An 18770-nucleotide genomic window follows, 5' to 3' on the forward strand; every position below is an offset into this window, starting at 1 on the left:
TATCAGTGACCACGTCACGGGTTATTAAGGTGCTCCAGGGAAGGGCACCCCGCTGAGAGACCGTAGTGACACTAGGTGCAGAGCACGCAGGGTCTGTCTCTGCTCCGTTCCCCAAGCTCTCAGTGCTGGGCGCACACGGGGTGCTGGGATGGTGGGCGCACAGGACAGCCACAGCCCAGCCACGGGGCCGGTGCTCCCCAGGGTGCGGGACACAGCATTGTCAAGGAGGAGCGCATGTGGGACCGAGGTGTCACCACGCATCCAGGGGGTGACGTGGAGAAGTAGCGTGATTGACTCAGGGAGAGTTTTTAAAACGCTGATTTGAACCAGGATGTTTCGATGTAAACACTGGGGTTTCTCCCCCGCCGTGCCCTTGCTTCCACGACCATGCGGTGGTGATGAGCCACGGGAGTGACCGTGGCTCTCGGGCTCCAGCTCCCATCATGTGGAACTCTGAGTGTGACCGAACGGAGGAGGCTTTGGGTGCCCTGTGACGCGGTCCTGCCTCCCCCGCTGCGTGTGCCCCACCGCCTTTATGGCTTCCCGCCGAGCACACTGTCCCGGCTCTCAGCCTGCCCTGCCGCACCAGACGCTCGCGTGCCCGTTGGAAAACCCGCGGTCGCGCCGGGCTCCGTGTCGGTTGTACTCAGCGGCTCTGCTGCACGTTTGCCAGAGGCACGTGGTGTAACTGGACCGAAGTGTCGTTCCGTCAGAAACAGCTGTGTGAGCACCCCGATTTAGACTCACAGGCTGGAAACTGACTGACCTCTGTGACTTTAGGCCTCTATTTGATTTCTTAATTGCCTCTCTAAAAGCTAAAAAGACTATTTGCCCAAATTTGGCTGAGTAGAGTCAAATACTCCTCCTTCTAAATTTTGTTTTCCTCTTAGATTTTTAGTGCCAGGAAAGGGACTGACGTAGGAGGAGGAGCCTTTCTGTCCTAACATGAGAGTCGCCATGTGCTCGGATCACTGAGAGACCCGTCGGAGGGCGGTGGCCGTCTGCCGTGCGCCCTGCGGGACAGATGCCTCCTGCCGAGAGAACACCGGTGTGGGGTCAGCCCCTAGCTGCTGGAGCATGAGGGTGACATTTATGCTTGTCCCCCAAGCTCATTTTTGCAGACTTTTGGGCCGAGACGAGGAGGGCTCTCCTCCGGTCCTTTCCAGGCACTCCTTTGGCTTTTAGTTAGAAAAGCAGCAGAGTTACTACTGATAATTTTTATTGTGCTTTTAAACTCCTGCCTTCTTTCTCACTAGATGTCAGTGGTGTGGGGACTTCCTCCTCCTCGTTCACATGTGGACACGATCACCCATGATGGCGCCCCTGCCTCTCGTGGGGGCCTTGGTACGCGCAGGCGGCCCCTTGCTCTCCTCTGTCTGTTGCCACCATGGTGTCGCTGTCCTGTTCCCTGACCACAGTGCCCAGCACGGAGATGGGGATTTTGTGCTCCTTTTAAAAACCCTTTCACTGAAGTCCGTTACACGTTCCAGAAACTGTCTCTGCCGGATTCGGTGAGCTGCTGAGGAGCACGGACAGGCGGACCAGCCCACGTGGCCAGAAGCTGTTGGGAGCGTGGCCCCACATCAGCTCTCTGGGGCCCTCCTGTGCGCTCTCCCCTCCCCGCACCCCTCCCTGGCGCCCAGCACGTGCACGGAGCAGCAGACCCCCCGGGCAGTGAAGAGGTTCACACCGTCACCCCGCAGAGCAGCGGTGGCAAGAGAGGGAGGGGGGTTCTTGACGGCGTCTCGCAGGGGCACGCGGTGGCTGCAGGGCAGGCAGGCAGAAGCCCCGTCCTCGGGGGCACGCGCCCTGGTGGCAGAGTTTCCGTGCCGGGATGATCTGCCGCAGGGGCGGCTGCAGGGAGGGACAGGACCCCGTCCGCGGCCTGTTTTCACAGCTCTGCTCTTTGGTTCTTTGGGGAGTGCCTGTACAGAAGTCTTAGCTCGCTGGGAATACAGATTTGCTCCCTTTTGTTTTCTACTGTAACTTGTACTTTTATGCTGTGGTGATCTTTGTTTTGAATTCCTATTTCCTTCCATTTTTAGGTTCCAATATTGAAGCCCATGGATCTTATGGTAGAAGCAAGTCCACGACGAATTTTTGCAAATGCTCACACGTATCATATAAATTCCATTTCAGTAAATAGTGATCATGAAACCTATCTTTCTGCAGATGACCTGAGAATTAATCTATGGCATTTAGAAATCACAGACAGAAGCTTTAGTATCCTTCATCGGTTGGCTGTCTTGGCATTGTTCATAGGTTTGTTCTTCAGGAAAGTTCTGGATGCACGTCCGCTCCTGCATCTGAGTCGGCACCTCGGAGCACGGCTTGCTGCATGGCAGCCTGTGGTGTACGATCTCTGGTTTAACCTGTCCTTAAAACCGGAAACTGCTTTCCGCCTCTGGGGAGAGTTCTCCGTGAAGTGAGCACGACCTGCCTTCCTGGGTTCCTGAGACACAGTTTTAAATAGTGTGTGTGTGTCTGGAGGTTCACTGCTGCCTGGTCCCCTGCTCTCCACCCCAAACCTGCTCGCAGATACTAGAATAGAAGACCCTGGCTTCAGTCAGAGGGGTGGTTAGGAGTGACTGATCGCGGGAGAGCTCTGTGTGAGAAGACAAGCTGTTGAAAGCCTCTTCCGTGTCCTCAGAACGCTGCCGGGCTGCTGTTTCTGGTAGGGTGACCGTCAGCGTGCGGCTGCTCGGGCACGCGTGTTAGAAGTTGTCGATTTGTGCAGAAGTGAGAGCCCTGTCCTGTGTGCACATCGAGGGGCACTGGTCAGGATTTGCCCCGTTTGGGAGCCATGTCGGGCCGGCCACAGTGGGACAGATGTCCACAGGTCACCTGGGCCGCAGTTTGGCACGTGTGTGTGTGCTCCCTTGTACTCAGGAAGAGCCGCGAGATGAACTGTATGTGGTGTTTTAAACTCTAGCGTTTCACACCGGATTTTTATGGCCTGTTGTCCCTGTGCTTGGTGTGGCTGTTGACCCTGTTTGCAAAGAGAGAGCACGGCGGCTCTGTCCGCCCCGAGGTGCTGCTGGTCACCGAGGCGCTCCGATGCCTACCCGCGGGGTCTCCTCTTCCTGCCGCCGGGCACAGCCTCCCGTCTCACAGGGCTCATGCCCATGCTCCCTGCTTTCCCTCCTTAAACTCCTATTTTAAATCCTCCTTTCTTCTGTTAATATGTGACCACGTTGAACAAAATTCAGATAATTCAGAGGAAGTTCTTCCCCCCAGTCGCCCCCTGCACCGGTAACCATTGTAGGCGGCGGACGTAGGCGTCTGCGTGAGTTCGTGTCCAAGAATGACGGGCTCCTCCACACGGTGGCGATGAAGTTGCAAGCGCTCGGGGTGCCGAGGCCCGAGTTCAGCTCAGCGACCTTAATGAGCATGGAGTCCCTCCGTCGCCCAGGCCTTCCTCTCCCTCTGCAAACCCGCACTCCTGGGGTGCTGCCTGTGGTCCTGTGGGACCCGAGAGCCCGTGGGTGCAGAGCTGTGTGCACAGGGCCTGGGGCACATCCAAAAGCTCCACAGAGTTCCTTCCACTGGCCTCCTTGGTTTCTTGGCCCGTCTTAGCCATCTGTCCCCCGGAGTCAGAATGCGGGTTTGCAGCCGCAGGGTTGGGTGTACACACGGAGCCGCGCATGCACCTGTGGGCCTCAGTCCCTGGGACGTGAGCCGCAGAGGGCCGCGTGGGGGCCGCCTCTGGGCAGGCTTGGAGACGGGCGTTCCCACCGCCTCTGAGCATCTATTTTAGCAGAACCCTGGACCTTCTTAAAATAACTTTACATCAATGAAACCAAAATAAGACCATCTTTAATTTATTTGATTATAGGTGAGTTGAAGTATATTCTGTTAATTTACTATTCATTAGTGTGAACTTTTTTTTTTACTACCCTTTGTGGGCTTTCTCCTTTTGGAATCTCATCATTTTTCTTTGTGTTTTGTGAGAACTCTGACTCATAAATGATTCATGTGCGCAGTCACATTTCTCGTTGTCTCTGCAGGACTCTGTCCCACGGTCATGTTTCAGTTGCCCTTCCTTGTGGCGACGTAGGTCATGGAACACACGGCGCTTTACTACGCGCTTCTGTTAGCACCGTGACCCTCCGAGTGCCTTTCGCTCCGCTCCCGTGAGCGCTCTGGCCGCGAGTCGTTCTGCTCCCCGAGGCCCGGGCCCCTCCCCTGCCCCGTGCCGCCGCACCGGTCTGCGCACTGACCGCTGTCCCCTTAGTGCACCTCGGGCCGCAGGCCGTGCCCTGGCCTGAGCGGGGGCCCTGCTCGGTCTGCTGAGGCGCTGGCCCGGCGGTGTCCTCATGGGCTGCTGCTCATTGCTCCTCCCCAACCCTGCCAGGACCTCTGCTCGGGCACAGAAGGGCCCGTGAGCGTGCCCGGGCCGGCCGCAGGGCTCCAGCCCCTCCAGGGCCACAGCCTGTGCTGTCTCATGTCCAGCGGCGAGCTATGGTGGCCCGGTTCCCGGTTCTTACACGTTTCAGTGGAGGGGTCCATCTGGACCCTGTTGCTCCATCCTGACCCAAAGCCAAAGCCAGATTCTGCTTTTTTTTTTTTTTTTTTAGTTGAATGATGTCTAAAGATGGCAGACTACAGGGTTAGCAGTGTTCTGACCGCTTGGAATGGGCTCTTCATGGCAGATCAAGAAAAGATTCTTGAAAAAGCAGATTTTTGCCATCTGACAGTTCTTTTCTGTGTGTGATTTATGGATGGAAGTGTGGGATTTTTGCACAAGTGGCTGCTTGCTTCCTTTCGTTGTTTGCTTTATCAGACATGTCCGGTCTTGCCGGGAACGGCCTCCCACGGGACGCTGGAGGGCAGGACGCCGGCTCCGCGTGTGCGCGCGTGGGTCCGGGCCCGACGAGGCGCGGGGCGGTGGTGCGAGCCGCGCAGGGACCCAGCTTCTCTTCCTGGGCTCGCGAGCCGTGTGCGTCTGCGTCGGCCCTCGCGGCGGGGTGATGCGCACCAACGTTCCCTTGAACGTGGACCGAAGCCCGCCGAGCGCTCTGCCTTAACTGTGCGCCCGCAGACATCGTGGACATCAAGCCGGTGAACATGGAGGAGCTGACGGAGGTGATCACCGCGGCCGAGTTCCACCCGCTGCAGTGCAACGTGCTCGTGTACAGCAGCAGCAAAGGGACCATCCGGCTGTGCGACATGCGCTCCTCGGCCCTGTGTGACAGACACTCCAAGTGTAAGTGCCCGAAAGGCTCCGTACGTCCCGCGTCGATGCCGTTTCCCGGGCGCGAGACCATCTCCAGAGTTCGTGTCTCTTCTGGGCTCCTCGTGCCCGCGCAGGCGTAGGACCGGCCTTTGATCCTGAGTCCCCGGGTGGCCTCTGGTGGGCCCTTGCCGGCACCCGTGGACCATGAGGCCGTGCTCCCACGGACCCGCCCTTCGCTGTCCCCGGGGCGCGGCTGTAGTGTTCTTCCCGTCCAGACTCTCTGGGCTTCGTCCGAGGACTCCCAGCCGAGAACCATCTGTTGCCTCTACCTCTGTGCATTAGGACCTCGGCAGGGGCTGCCGGAACGCACCTCACTCGCGACGGTTCTCAGCTGTCGGGACGGGCTCTGTTCGCGGTGAGCTTTGCTGCCCTCGAAGCCCGTTCCCACAGGCGAAGCTCTAGCTGTAATCCTCTGAGCCTTGAAGTGTCTTCTAGGTGAGGACAGTTTCGTTTTCATGTTTAGCCGTAAAGAGCAGGCCCAGCCTTCTAGGAAACCGGAAGTGTGCGTGTCGCGCTTTGGGTCCCGTGGTGGGGACTAGGCTGTGACCGGGGACTCTGCTCACACGTCCTCACGGTCCGTTGACCGGTCCCGGCAGCCTGTCCGAGGACGTGCCTTTGTCTTCATTGCCCACGACGCTTGTTCCGCTGGTGAAATCCATTCGCGGTCGTGGCGTCCAGAGTGGCTCCCACAGGACGCGTAGCGGCACCAGCAGGCCTGGCGCCCGTGTGTCGCTCTCGCCGCTTCTCAGCTGCCCCTCTGCCCCACGCGGTGTCCGCCGTCGACTGTTTCAGAGAGCCTCGTCTAGGACTCCCGCGGCCGCGATGAGCCTCGTGCGGTGTCGGCCTGTGTCTGAAGAGAACGTTCTGTTGTTGTCGTTAGTGACGTCCACCCAGTGGGGGCTGGGACGCTCCACCGAACGAGCCAGCCGGGCGCCCCTTAATGCTCTTGAGTAAACCATTCTAGATACCAGAGTCGTTCTTGTCAGCAAAGTAATGGACTTGAGCGAATGTTTGTGTTGCCCCTGGCTGGCTTAAAATTCACTTGAGATGCGGAGCCATTTCCGGGTTCCTGCATTTAAAAGAAAATAAAGCTAATGCAGCTTCGCAGGCGGACGCACGCACGCGGAGTCTCTGGAGCCACAGGCATGACGGTGCAGTCAGGGCTCCGGTGTCGCCTCTGGGCTCCCGACCACGGCGCAGGAGGAGGGCCGCTGAGCTTCCTCTGAGAAAGCGAAACTTGTGGGAGGAAGGAAGGTCTGCGAAGGAGGCGCCTGGCATCTTCCGGAAAGTAGTAGTTTGGTTTGGTTACACGGAGCTTGACTCCTGAACAGCAGAGACGGATCCCTTTCCTGACAGGCTTTGGTATATGGGACCCGTTCTGGAGGTCACTGTCTGGGCCCGGGGTTCCTAGGTGACGCTGCTTTTGTCTTCCTGTGGTGTGGACGGGACAGGTCTGCATGAGGCTCGCTAGGGCCTGCGCTGCTCGGACACACTGGCGCCGTGGTCAGCACAGGGTCTTGACCAAAAGGCACGTCGGACTGTCCTGAGGGGCTTTTCCAGGCCACAGCCGAGGGCCCGTGTGTCTGGTGCTGTCCCTTAGCAGTAACTGGCACTGGGACGTGGCATCTAAGTCTCTTAAGCTCGGCAGTTGACGTACCAGAAAGATGAGAAGCGTGAGCGCTGTGCGGTCTGCAGCTCCCTGGGCTCCCCAGAGAGGGCCTAGGGACTTGAAACGGGGTTTGTTCTCTGGGTTTGTTGTTTTGGGGGGCGGGGGGTGGGGGTGTTGGTTTGGTTTTGTTGTTTATTTTAGAGCGCGAGTGAGCAGGGCCAGGGGCAGAGGGAGACGGGGAGAGGGCCCCAAGCGGACTCCGCTGAGCACAGAGCCCCACATGGGGCTTGATCCCACGACCCTGAGCTGAAATCACTTGACCAGCTCTGCCACCCCGGCGTTCCCGCGTTGCCTGGTTTTTAAACAGAAGCTGAAAACTTTGTTTTTCAGTTTTTGAAGAGCCTGAAGACCCCAGCAGTAGGTCCTTCTTCTCAGAAATCATCTCCTCCATCTCCGACGTAAAATTCAGCCACAGCGGTCGGTACATGATGACCCGGGACTACCTGTCGGTGAAGGTGTGGGACCTCAACATGGAGAGCCGGCCCGTGGAGACCCACCAGGTGAGGCCGCCGCGCAGGGAGGGCGCCACAGCTGCGCTCGGCGCTTTCTGACTTTGCTGTGGTTTCCTCAAGGTGCACGAGTACCTGCGAAGCAAGCTTTGTTCTCTGTACGAAAACGACTGCATCTTCGACAAGTTCGAGTGCTGCTGGAGCGGTTCAGACAGGTGGGGCGCGCGTCATGGAGGAGCGGCCTGGGGGCTGCCGGGCTGTGCCGTCCGGGCCGCCTGCCTGCTGGGCGGCAGGTTCAAGGCAGAGACGGGGCATCTGAACAGCTGTCCCCTCACTCACGACCCCGTCCTTACTCGGTGCACGGAGTATTACAGTTCCTTTTGGCTGTGTTTAAAATACTTAAAATACTTTTTAAATATTTCAAAATAATTTTTATTGTCTCATTTCCAAGATGAGTGAGAAGGACTTAGCGCTGAGCGTGTGCGATGGCCACGTTCCAGTTCGCCTTTTCTTGGGGACGGAGGGAGGGAAGTGCTCTCCGAGTTCACTGGCGGGGCGGCCGGCCTGAAGTCCCAGGGGCCTTGACGAGGCGGTGGCTCTGGTGTCGTCGTTTATTTCGTGCACGTCCTTTGAGGAGGGCAGTGGCGGCAGTACTGTCGAGGGCTGTGTCGTCGGTCTCCGACAACGCGGTGCGTTGCTGGTGCCGGAAGGAGGCCGTCACCGTCCCTCGTAGTACAGGTGGGGCCTCAGGTGGGGCCTCAGGTGGGGCCTCCCCGGGACGCGAGCGGCAGAGGCCTGTGCTGCTGGCCGGGCCGCCACAGGTCTCTGCACTGGGCCATGGAGCGCACGTGGGCCAGGGAGAGTGCGCGACGGCCGGATGAAGAGGAGGCGGGAAGCAGGAGGTCCGGGATCCTGGGGTGCCAGGCGGGCCTGGGGACATCTGATCCCAGGACCCTGCTGGCTCGGTTTTCACGGTGGAGGGCTGGTGGGCTTCAAGAAGCCTTGGGTCTGCACAGTGTGCGCTGGCAGTGAGACCCTCAGGGATTATGGAAACGGCATCATCCATCTTCGTGCAGATGGGAGTCCTGAGGGAAATGTGCCCGAGACCCTGGCGGCTGGGAGCAGCACGGAAGTGCCCGGAGATGTGGAACCGTCGGCCGGCCCTCCCTCCCAGGATGGGGCATTTGTGTCCGGACCGGCCGCGGGACCTGGAAAAGTTAACTGAGGAGTCAAGCCCTACAGAGCGGGCAGGGCTCTGGGCTTCGGGAAGGGCAACCACTTCAGGTCCCGCCTTCTTGTCACGCCGACCGCCACCTCTCCGTGTTGCGTGGGCACTGCGGCAGACGCGAGCCTCTGGGGGCAGAGGCAGAACACCGGGCTCTACCCGCCCCGGCAAACGGCGCGCACCTCGTGCGGGCATCCGTCTCCCAAGGCCCTGGCAGCAACACCAGGGCCCTGGGCAGGGCCGCACAAGCAGTAGGGTTGGGGTCCCGACCAGCACGTGCTCAGCTCCGACAGAGAGAGGCCGCACGCCTGCGCTCGGACACTGCGGGGCCCTGGTGCCCGGCCTGGGAGAGAGCACTCCGGCGTTGTCCTGTCAGCAAACCCACTGATGACCTGGCGGTGTGCCTCGCCCAGCACCCCTGGACTCGGGATTTCCCCCGATGAAAATCCGTTAGATGCGAGCATGTAGGTGAGAAGTACCAAGTACACACGGAGCTGCTGTGAACAAGTCAGAAACAGCAACAGAGCTTCCCCTCTGAGGAGTCCGATCCTGGAGCGTAAGCTGCAGGGCGTGAGACGCTGGAAATGTTTTCAGGTCATCGGAAGGAATCCTAAGAGCCCTAAATATGACGTAGGAAGTTCGTAAAGGAATCAAACAGGACTTCTAGAAACGAAAAGTGCAGCCGTTGAAAATAGCTGTGGACTTGGTAGGAGACCCAGAGTAGGAAGAGAGACCTTGGGTTTTCGAACTGAGCCGCATCAGAGGGGCCCAACGTGCCTCTGGAGTGTGGCCAGTGGGACCCGTGGAAGGTCAGGAGCACCCGGGGCACGGGGGTGGGGGGGGACCGGGCACATTGCAGACGCGTGCCCAGGAGCGCCTGTAACGCAGCCAGATCCAGGATTTTCGGTAGCTGATGGGAGAGTGAACGCGTGGATTCAGGAGGCGCAGAAACCGCCCCCACCCCCGTGTCAGAACGAAACCACAGGTACCAGATGCAAAGAGACCTTGAAAACAGCCGTGGACAGCCTGACACGCTACTTTGGAGAACAGACGGTCCGGCTGAGAGCGGCCCGCTCCGCGCAGCAGGTGGACGCAGCAGGTGGACGGCGCGCCGCGGCCCTCGTGCTCGCGCCAGCACGTGGGGCGTGTGTCGAGATGGGGATCGCTCAGAACGCGTGTGCGATAAGCTGCTTTCAGGTGGAGAGCAGTTCACCCTCACGGGGAGCTCACGAGACGGGGGTGCGCCCCCCGGAAGGGACGCCATCGAAAGCAGCCGCTGCTGGCCCCAGCCCTGTGAGCAAAGCTGAGGAGCGTGGACGCTGAGTGAGTCACTAGTCTCGGTCGTCCGTGTTGGGGGGACAGGTACGGCTCTCCCTCAGCCGGAGGGAGCAAGCTGAGTGTTGAGGGACGGGGCCGGAGCCGTGGCAGCGCCGCGCGCCGTGAGCCCGGGTCCAGGTGGCGGCGGTGTTGGAGCGTCAGCGGCGTCTCCCGGGCCGATGGACACACGCTGGGCACGGCGGTGAAGGCAAAACCCGCACGAGCAGAGAACTACGGCTGCTTGAGAGGGAAGCGTCCAGACTCTGCACAGGAGTCCCGGTCGGTAGGACAGTGATAGCTCAGGAATGGGAGTTAATAGAAATGGGAAGAAAATGGATAAAAATGCTCATTTTCATTAGGAGACAGCAGGTCAGAGTGACCGGGATGCCACCCCAGAGCTCTCACGACGACAGCGATGTCGGGCAGGCCGGGGGGCGGAGGCCGATGACCGTGGTCCTCTGGAGACTGGCAGGGCCCGCGTGCGTCCGTAAAGCTGCACAGGCAGGGAGAGCTGTTGCGAGACAGGAGCGAGCGAGCGTCTGACGGAGCCCCAGTGCCCGTGTCGGGTGAGGGCAGGGAGCGCGTCTTCTCGTAACCCGCGACAGGAAGAGCCGTAGGTGACCTCACAAGGGTACAGACCGGGGAAAGCTGTTGGAAGACGACGACCCGATGGCTTCTGTGTCTCGTAGAACGCACGAGATGGATGTGTTGTTAAGAATGTGTAACTGTTTGACACGTAAACATGTCCCGGAATGATCCTGTCCTGCTCTGAGGACTCACCGTCCTGCTGGGGGCCCCGGGTGGGGACCCGTCTTTCTGGACCAAGCGGGCGGTGGCCTATGGGTAGGTGGACAGTCAGTGTATTTTTCTTTATGCCTCTTGGTCTGTCTGAAACACTGAAACGTTCCCTTAAGCCTCCCACCCCCAGGAACGCCGGAGAGCTTTCCAGGAACACTGCCTGTTCTTTCATCCCTGCAAACCCTCCCCTGCCATCTGGCCGGGAAGCCCCTGCGGAGGGATGCTGTGGCACGAGGGGGGACCTGCCCTCCGCCCGGGGCTGTGCTGTCCCTGGCACCGCCTGGCTGTGCTCAGGTTGTCCAGCAGCAGAAATGGATATACCACTTGTTCCCGAGTCTGCTTTGTCCCAGCGAACAGGGTGACACCTGGCCAACTGCTCGAGAGGGTGGTCGTCTGTGTGGTTTGGGTCACTAGACCAGTGCGGCTGGGGACGCCGCCTTTCCTGCTCCCGTGCGAGCACGGTGGTCAGAGCAGCCGGGGTCCGGGGTCTGCCGCGGTCGGTCCGCTGTGGGTTCTGCCAGGCACAAGACAGCGGGCCCTGAGGGAGTCTCCCGCCCTCTGTGTTCCCAGGAAGTGCGGCTTCCCGAGCGCGCACGGCAGCTCCCCGTGGGCACGCCCCACTCAGCCCTTCCCTGCCGGTATTCTGGCCTGAGGCTGAGCTGGCGAGTGTCCCCGGCTGGGCACTCCCGGGGCTAGAGAGCAGAGTGGTCTCGGAGTTGAGCCTGTTCTCTGCGTGCGGTTCAGTCAGGACCCCGGGGGGGTGCGCCCGCGGTCAGGGTCAGCTGCTGGCCGTGCCTCGATCAGACGGCAGGCTGCTGGGTCTGCAGTGGGGCTCGTCCTAAAGCGTGGGTCAGATCATGGCAACACGGGCTGTGGGCCATTTTCCTCTCGGTTTTATAGAAAAAGACCAGAAGTTTCTACCTGTGTAACAATGTTTTGACTATAGAAACGGTGGAAGCCGTTAGCGTTTAATGCTGGAGAAGAACGCGGGCAGCACGGCGGCGTCGGAGACCCGCACTGAGGTCTGGGACTTCTCCTCGTTGTGTTCCTGTTGCTTCCTGTGAAATAGCTTTTCGACATCAGAATGAATCAAGGACTGTTCAAGCGGCCGTGTGTTGTGCGTGGGACAAGTCTGGACTGGCGTCCCCCGCGGGCAGAGTCGCAGACGTTCCAGACCTGAAAACAAATACACTGTGACTGTTCTTTTACTTTTTTAAAAACGCATTAGCGTGCGGCACCTGGCTGGCTGCGTCAGGAGAGCGTGGGACTCCTGTCTCCGGGTGTGAGTTGGAGCCCCACGTCGGGTGTGGAGATCACTAAAAAAACAAAAAGGTGTCGTGAAAAGTGTGACGTTCTTTTTTTCCTTTTCTCTTCTGTACTTCCTTTTGCCGACGTGATTGTGCGTTCCCCGTTGAGCAGGACGTTTCCCCTGCATGTCTCCCCGGCCCATCCGTAGAGCCGTTTTCTCTAGAAAGGTCTTGTCCGGTGGAGGAGGGGTGAGGGGAGGGCCCCGCGCGCGGCCGGGGTGCTGAGCGCTTCCTCCTTGACGGGCCTTGCTCTCTCTTCTTGTCTCGAGCAGCGCGATCATGACGGGGTCCTACAACAACTTCTTCAGGATGTTCGATCGGAACACGCGGAGGGACGTCACGCTGGAAGCGTCCCGGGAGAGCAGTAAGCCTCGAGCCAGCTTAAAGCCTCGGAAGGTGTGCGCGGGCGGTAAGAGGAGGAAGGACGAAACGAGCGTGGACAGTCTGGACTTCAACAAGAAGATCCTGCACACGGCCTGGCACCCGGCCGAGAACGTCATCGCCGTGGCTGCCACCAACAACCTGTACATCTTCCAGGACAAGGTCAACTAAGGAAGCCAGCGCGGGGACTGAGCCCGGCCGTCTTCTCCGAGGAGGGGCGCTGTCCTCCCCGTGAGGAGCACGCGGTGCTGCCCGCCTCCCCTTCGCAGACTGGAGGGGCGGCCCGCTGCTCCGCGGAGCCCCGCTCAGCGCGCGGCGGGTGGACCGTGCTCAGTAAAGGCCGTTCCTCCAGATCGTGTATTTATTCAGTCTGAGCCTTCCTTTCCGCTTCGCAGGCCGAAAGGTTAACGCCCAAGAGGAAAGTTGTCTGACGGAACATCTCTTTTTCTGAAACTCTTACCCCCCGGCTCCCCCGTCACACTCGGGCCTTCACACGCGCGTGCCATCGTGCCCCCGCCCCGTCCTCCGAGCCCGGGTGGCCCTGCCGAGGGCGTGGTTCCCCGAGCAGGTCCCGCAGCTTTTTACCCCCACACCTGTACCTGCCATCACAGCCTCGGGTGTGACCGCCGAATAAAACAACACACTGTAAAAAGTGGTTTTAAATCCGAGATCGGTATCGGCCTTTTCTTTGCTCGTTGCACGTCATGAGATTCCGCAGAGTCGCGCTTTGGAGCAAGGGGCACAGCTTCTGTCCCTCGCTGGCAGATGGCGGCTCTTGGGCTGGGAGCCCGTCCGTCCCAAACTCAAAGTCTGTTTTATTTCTGTGGAAATGGTGCGGGTAACGCCCCCGGTAAGGTCTGTGCGAAGCCTGGCCCCGGCCCTGGCCCCCGGAGAGAGCCGCGAGCAGCACCGTCGCTGCCCTGAGGGGACACGTCTGGGTCCCACAGCGCCTCGTTCACAGCGGGGACGCGGACGTGCTTTGTTTTCTAAGCCTTTTCAAAGAGGACTTGTGGAGGGACGTTCTTCCTACCAAACTGCCGGGATCCCGCGCACGCTGGCCTTCTCGCTGCTTCCCAAGCCCGTGTGTGACGCCATCACTGCCTTGGGGGTGGGTTTTTTAAGCAGGATCTTGATACCAGAAATGAGCATTTCCCAAGACAATACAGACACGTACCAGGGCCAAGTGACTGGACCTTACTGGGATTCCACACACGGCCCTAGTCACAGTGTCCTCCAGGGGACAGGAGCGCCCGGCCACATGCGCTGGTCTTGAAGTTTTGAGGCGTATCTTGATTGTGAACGCCACCTGTAAGGACAGAGACCTTCGTGGTGAGCGTGCGCTCACACCCTGAGTTAACGTTCACAGAATGACACTTTAATACACGCTGAGTTAGAAACTCCCCATAATTCTCACGGTGTGTCCGTTGCTGGCACAGTGACCGAGCCGAGGTGCGCAGCTCTGCAAGGACTCGCCCGTGCTGGTGGGACGGCGCATCCGCGTCAGCTGTCGGAAAGGCGTAACGAGTTGTCAGTGTTGAACCGGATTCGGCTGTGTGTTCGGGCCCGCCGTCACCCGGGGGCCCCCGCGGAGGGCAGTGCTGCGCCTGCGGCCGCCACAGCGCTCCCCATTCTCGGTCACGGTTACAGACGCCGTCTCTGTTCCTGGAAGTGAGCTGTGTGAACGGTTTCATTCTTAGAATTCTGTGCTGCTCTTTCCCTCGAAGCTTTCACGTTCTCCAGGCTGAGGGCCGGCGTCGGGGTGAATACGCTTTATTCGCGTGCGGATTTACACACGCTTTTTTTGTTTTGTTTCTTTGTTTTAAAGAAAAATCGAGCTTCTGATAAGCTAGTGTGAGATTCAGGAGCCTGGTGGTCAGCTGTCCGCAAATCACCGGCACTTGCAGTGGGACGACAGCCAAGGCCACGGCTCTGCCCGCTCTCGGAGGAGCTAAGCGGCCCCGAGTCCGCAGTCGGAGGCTGTGTGCCCCGCACCCCAGGCAGCCCCCCGTGGGCGTCCCTGGCAGCCGGGCTGAGCCGGGGGCTCTGCTGGTCCACGGTGTGCTCAGGAGGACTCGTCTGCAAGTCTTTGCTGAAGGGGGTTGAAGAGGGTCCGAATTCGCACTTGGACTTCTCTCAGACCCGTGCCCTGTGCACGGAGGAAGCCGGAAGCCCTGACACGGTCGGGCCTGGGTTGACGGCGACGCCTCGGCTCCGGAGGGGAAGGAGCGGCAGGCCCCTGCCGTCCGGAGGATGTCGGTCCTCGTGCAGAGCCCCGGTCTGAGGGGGGGCTGCCCAAGGACCCTGCCGGGCGTGTGAGGCGGCGACAGAACCATCATTCATTCCCCTTACGGCCTGGCTCGGGCGCTCCGGCCGCCTAGTGTAGCAAGTCACAGAAAAGTCTCGCGGCGAGCTGGTGTGAAAACCAACCAAGACCCAGACCTTGGCCTTCCCGGGGCAGAGAAGGCGGCCGCCGGGGCCCCAGACGGCAGCCTCCAGGCCTCAGCCTGCTGAGCCCGAGCTCGCTGGGCCGGACCGACCGCATGCTCTGCTCACACCTGCCTGGCCGGCCTCCACCCTGCTTGCCGTGGGTCCCGCCCTCGGTGCAGAGGGGCTCCTTGTGCCCAGGGCAGGGAGCACCCCAGGAGTCTCTGCCCGGTCTGGGGTCAGGACGACACGTGGGTAAAAGGCAGCCCCCCCCCCGACACGGGGCCGTTACAGGCAGCCATGGGGTGTCGCCAGCCTGGGTGCAGATCCCGGGGGTGTGCACCCCTTCCCCTCGGCCAGCGGTTCCCCCCACACCAGTCTGCTGGGGGTCCAGGTGGATACCCAGTGGCACATGGTCACGGTGGGGGCTCTGGCCTGCACACTGGGCCTCTGGGCCCCACACTGCAGCCCCCGGAGCTGGCGAGGGGCGGGTGCGTATGGGATGCGGAGCGCGTGCATGCGGTGGAGCTGAGGCCCCGGGGCGACGAGCAGAAGAATGTGTGGAGGGGGGTCCGCTGGGCCTGGTGTCCGCCAGCCCCATCTGCACCTCGTCTGGCAGCGCGTCCCTGTCCTCAGAGCGTGAGTGCCGGTTGCGTCCCAGCACCGGGGGCCCAGGGCAGGCAGCTGCCCCCTTGGCTGGGAGTCTGGGCTGCTGCCTTGTGGGACCAGCCGGCCCGTCCTTCCTGTCCTGCCTCAGGGGGTGCTCCTCCCCCGAACACTGGCCTGCGTTCATTCTCGGCCCCCTGCCGTCGAGGATGGCGGAGCCGGTGACACCACCGTTTCTCTGATGGCCCCGTACCCGGTAAGTCCCCGACAGAGCCCCTACCCGCGCGGATCTGCACACGCGTTCTGTGGAAGATCCCTCCAGGCCGCACACTCCGGGGCACGTCGCCGGCACCCTGGGGGCACCGCCGACAGCCTGCTCCTGGCCTGGGTCCGTGGCTATGCGGGCGGCCACTGGAGCGCACAGGGCCCGGAGGTGTGGGGACAGCGCTGCCCCCGTGGAGTGCTCCCTGGCAGCCTCACACCCTCCCCAGGCTGTCGGGTGCGTCTCTGAGAGTTCCTGAGACCGTCTGCTTGTCTGCCCCAGAGGTCTTGGTCAGGGTCTCTGCAGATCTCGAGACATCTTTGAAAATGTGTGTTCCGTGGGGGTGAGGAGCAGGAATTTGTCGTTATTCCAAGAACTTTCAGAGGAAAAGTACATTCTCTGAAATCGAAGTATTTTAATGCAGTGTGATTCTATGGTTCTTGTTAGAAATGGTGATTTCCCCTTTTTTTCAATCGAGGTACCGTGAACAGAGACCAGTTTCAGGGGGACATGACCGCTGTCTGCTCACGCTGGGGAGCGAGCACCGCAGCGACCGGTCGGCGTCCGTCCCGACGCTCACGGAACGCCGGTTCCTGTGCCGAGAACCGCTCAGAGCTGCTCCCGTCGGAGCTTCCAGGTGCTGGAGGCCCCACGCCCCGACTTCCGTCCCCGCGGCTTTGGTGTGTGGCTGGACGGCGGCGCCTTCTCCCTCCTTCCCCCCGTCTCTGCCGCCCGACTCCGCTCTGGTGGCCACCAGCCCCGCCTGCGTCCGTGAGCCTGATGGTGGGTTTGTTCTTACATCCCACGTGGTGGGGCGCCCGGGGGGCTCCGTCCGTGAAGCGTCTGCTTCGGCTCAGGTCCTGATCTCAGGGCCCTGGGAGGGAGCCCCGCGGCCGGCTCTCGGCTCAGCAGGGGGTCTGCTTCTCCCCCTGCCCCTCCCCTGCGCGCGGGCTCTCTGCCTCTCAGATAACATCTTAGAGAACAAACAGGAGATCCACATGTAGGTGAGCTCGGGCGGTACCGACTTCGTCCACTCGGCGTCATGGCATCGAGGTCCGTCCATGCTGGAAATGAAGGAAATGGCCAGATTTCCTGCTGTTCTGCGGCTGCATCGTATTTCTGAGTGTGTGCGAGACACGGAGCGCACATTTAATCCATTTAAGGTGAACACTTAGGCTATTTCCCAATTTGGGCTGTTGGACGCACCGCTGTGAGCCGGGGTGGGGTGTAGCGTCCGATCAGAGCTCTGCTTGCTTCTGCGCATGGGCAGGGGCCTGGGCCGCGGCACATCGGTCTTCACCGGTCGGAGGAGCCTCCGCTGTGCGCAGCGGCCGCGGCAGCTTGCACTCCGCCGGCCGGCCCGAAGGCTCCCTCTCCCCACACCCTTGCCAACCCTTGTTCTGATGTTGGCCATTGTGACCGGCGCGAGGCCACGCTTCACTGTGGTTCGCATGTGCGTCCGCCTGATGGCCGCGATGTGGAGCATGGCTTCCCGTGTCTGCTGGCCGCCCACACGTCCGCATGTCCGAGAAAGGTCTGCTCGTGTCTTCTGCCCTTTTTTAACCCAACCGACTTGTTAGAGGAGGTCGTGGGGCTTGTTCTGAAGGTCAGCTCCCTCTCACACAAATCTTTGCAGACATTCTGTCCTAACGCAGGTTTCTGCTCCGTCACACCCGCGGCCTCCCGGGTGAGCACCAGCTTGTCCATTTGCTCTAGTCCCCCTGGTTTATTTTTGCTTTTGTTGCTTTTGCATTTGTCTCAAATCCAAAAATCCATCCCCAAGATCAGGGTCAGGGAGGTCACTGCCCATGACCTTAAATGGTCTTAAATTCATTGTTGGGTGTTTTCAACAGTTTTTCTAAAGATTTTATCGTATTTTAATCAGGGGCGCAGGGGTGGCTGGGTGGGTTAAGCGTCTGTCTGCGGCTCAGGTCCTGGGTGGGATTAAGGCTCATGTCAGGTCCCTGCTCCTCCCTCTTCCACTGCCCCTTCCCTCACTTGTGCTCTCTCAAATAAATAAAATCTTTAAAAAATAGTACTTTAAAGGGCGTGCAGGCAGGGGCAGTGGGAGAGGGAGAGTCTCCAACAGACTCCCCACTGAGGCAGAGCCCTACGCGGCGCTCCATCTCACGACCCTGACATGACCTGAGCCGAAATCAAGAGCTGGAGGCTTCACCGACGGAGCCCCCCAGGCGCCCCGAGACGTGAATGTCATCTCTGCGCCCCGCGGGGGCTTGAACTCTCTCCACCCGCAGAGCCAGCCGGCGGCCCGCGTCACACTGCGCAGTGGCACGGGTCCGGACTCCCCAGCCCCGGGCTCCGGCCGCCCCTCGAGGGTGCGGAGCGTGTGCACGTGGGTTGATTCCGGCCGCACGAGGCTTCCTCACCGTCACGCCGCAAGTTCCCGTTTTGTGATGACTCTTCGGGGGAAGACATCCTGGCGTCTTCACACCTTTACCCACCCCTCCAGCCCCCACGCACCCGGCAGGCGTCCGTCCTCCCGTTGGCCCTTCTGCCTGTCGCTGCGGTCCTGAGGGAGAGCGAGCCTTTCTGCCACCTGCCTGCTGCCGCTGTGGCCCCGGGCACGCCCACCAGTCTCAGGCCATCGTCCATTCCTGTTGAAGCTTGTGCCCTGGTTGTCCCACTGCTGGGTTCCTCCGCTTTGGCGTCCGTCCTTTCTCGGTGCTGGCTTTGAGCCCTTCCTGACTCCCGGCCCGGGAAGCGGCCGGCCCACCAACGCTGATGGGCATCAGGCCCTTTACACAAAGCTAGATCCGAGTTTGCCGGCACACGCGCGTGGAGGGCCGTGACTCAGGACCGTGAGCGGCTCCAGGTGCCCCGTCCGCATCCCCCACCGGCTAGGACCCGCCCCTTCCTGGCCGCTCTGTGCCGTCTGCGGGTCCATCTCCCGTGCCCCACGAGGGTAGCCTCCTTTAGGAGTCAAGTGTCCCTCCTGGCGTTCCAGGTTGAGTCCCTTTGAGAACGTTGGTTTCAGCGATGGATTCTGGCTGTGAAGCATCGCAGGGGCTCTGAGTCACGGAAAAGGCATTAAGCCTTCTAGTCCGCCTCCCCTCCCTACCTGCCAGCACCCCTGCC

General features: G+C 60.6%; 1 protein-coding gene across 13 annotated transcripts in view; it reads left to right on the forward strand.

Annotated features, from left to right (window-relative positions):
- PPP2R2D (protein phosphatase 2 regulatory subunit Bdelta) overlaps positions 1-16767 on the forward strand; it is a 49790-nt gene extending 33023 nt beyond the window's left edge. For 7 of the 13 annotated variants that reach the window (XM_032312722.1, XM_032312723.1, XM_032312733.1 and 4 more), the window contains 5 exons: positions 2046-2223; positions 5042-5206; positions 7236-7405; positions 7478-7569; positions 16153-16767. In XM_032312722.1, the coding sequence (XP_032168613.1) occupies positions 2046-2223; positions 5042-5206; positions 7236-7405; positions 7478-7569; positions 16153-16678 (1131 nt within the window). In that variant the 3' untranslated portion in view covers positions 16679-16767. Of the gene's footprint in view, positions 1-2045; positions 2224-5041; positions 5207-7235; positions 7406-7477; positions 7570-12273; positions 13051-16152 lie in introns of those variants that run through there. The other 6 variants (XM_032312728.1, XM_032312726.1, XM_032312724.1 and 3 more) reach the window with 4 other exon arrangements.
- The last annotated feature ends 2003 nt before the right edge of the window (positions 16768-18770 follow it).

This window comes from Mustela erminea, chromosome 14, assembly GCF_009829155.1.
Source record: "Mustela erminea isolate mMusErm1 chromosome 14, mMusErm1.Pri, whole genome shotgun sequence".
Classification (NCBI taxonomy): Eukaryota; Metazoa; Chordata; class Mammalia; order Carnivora; family Mustelidae; genus Mustela; species Mustela erminea.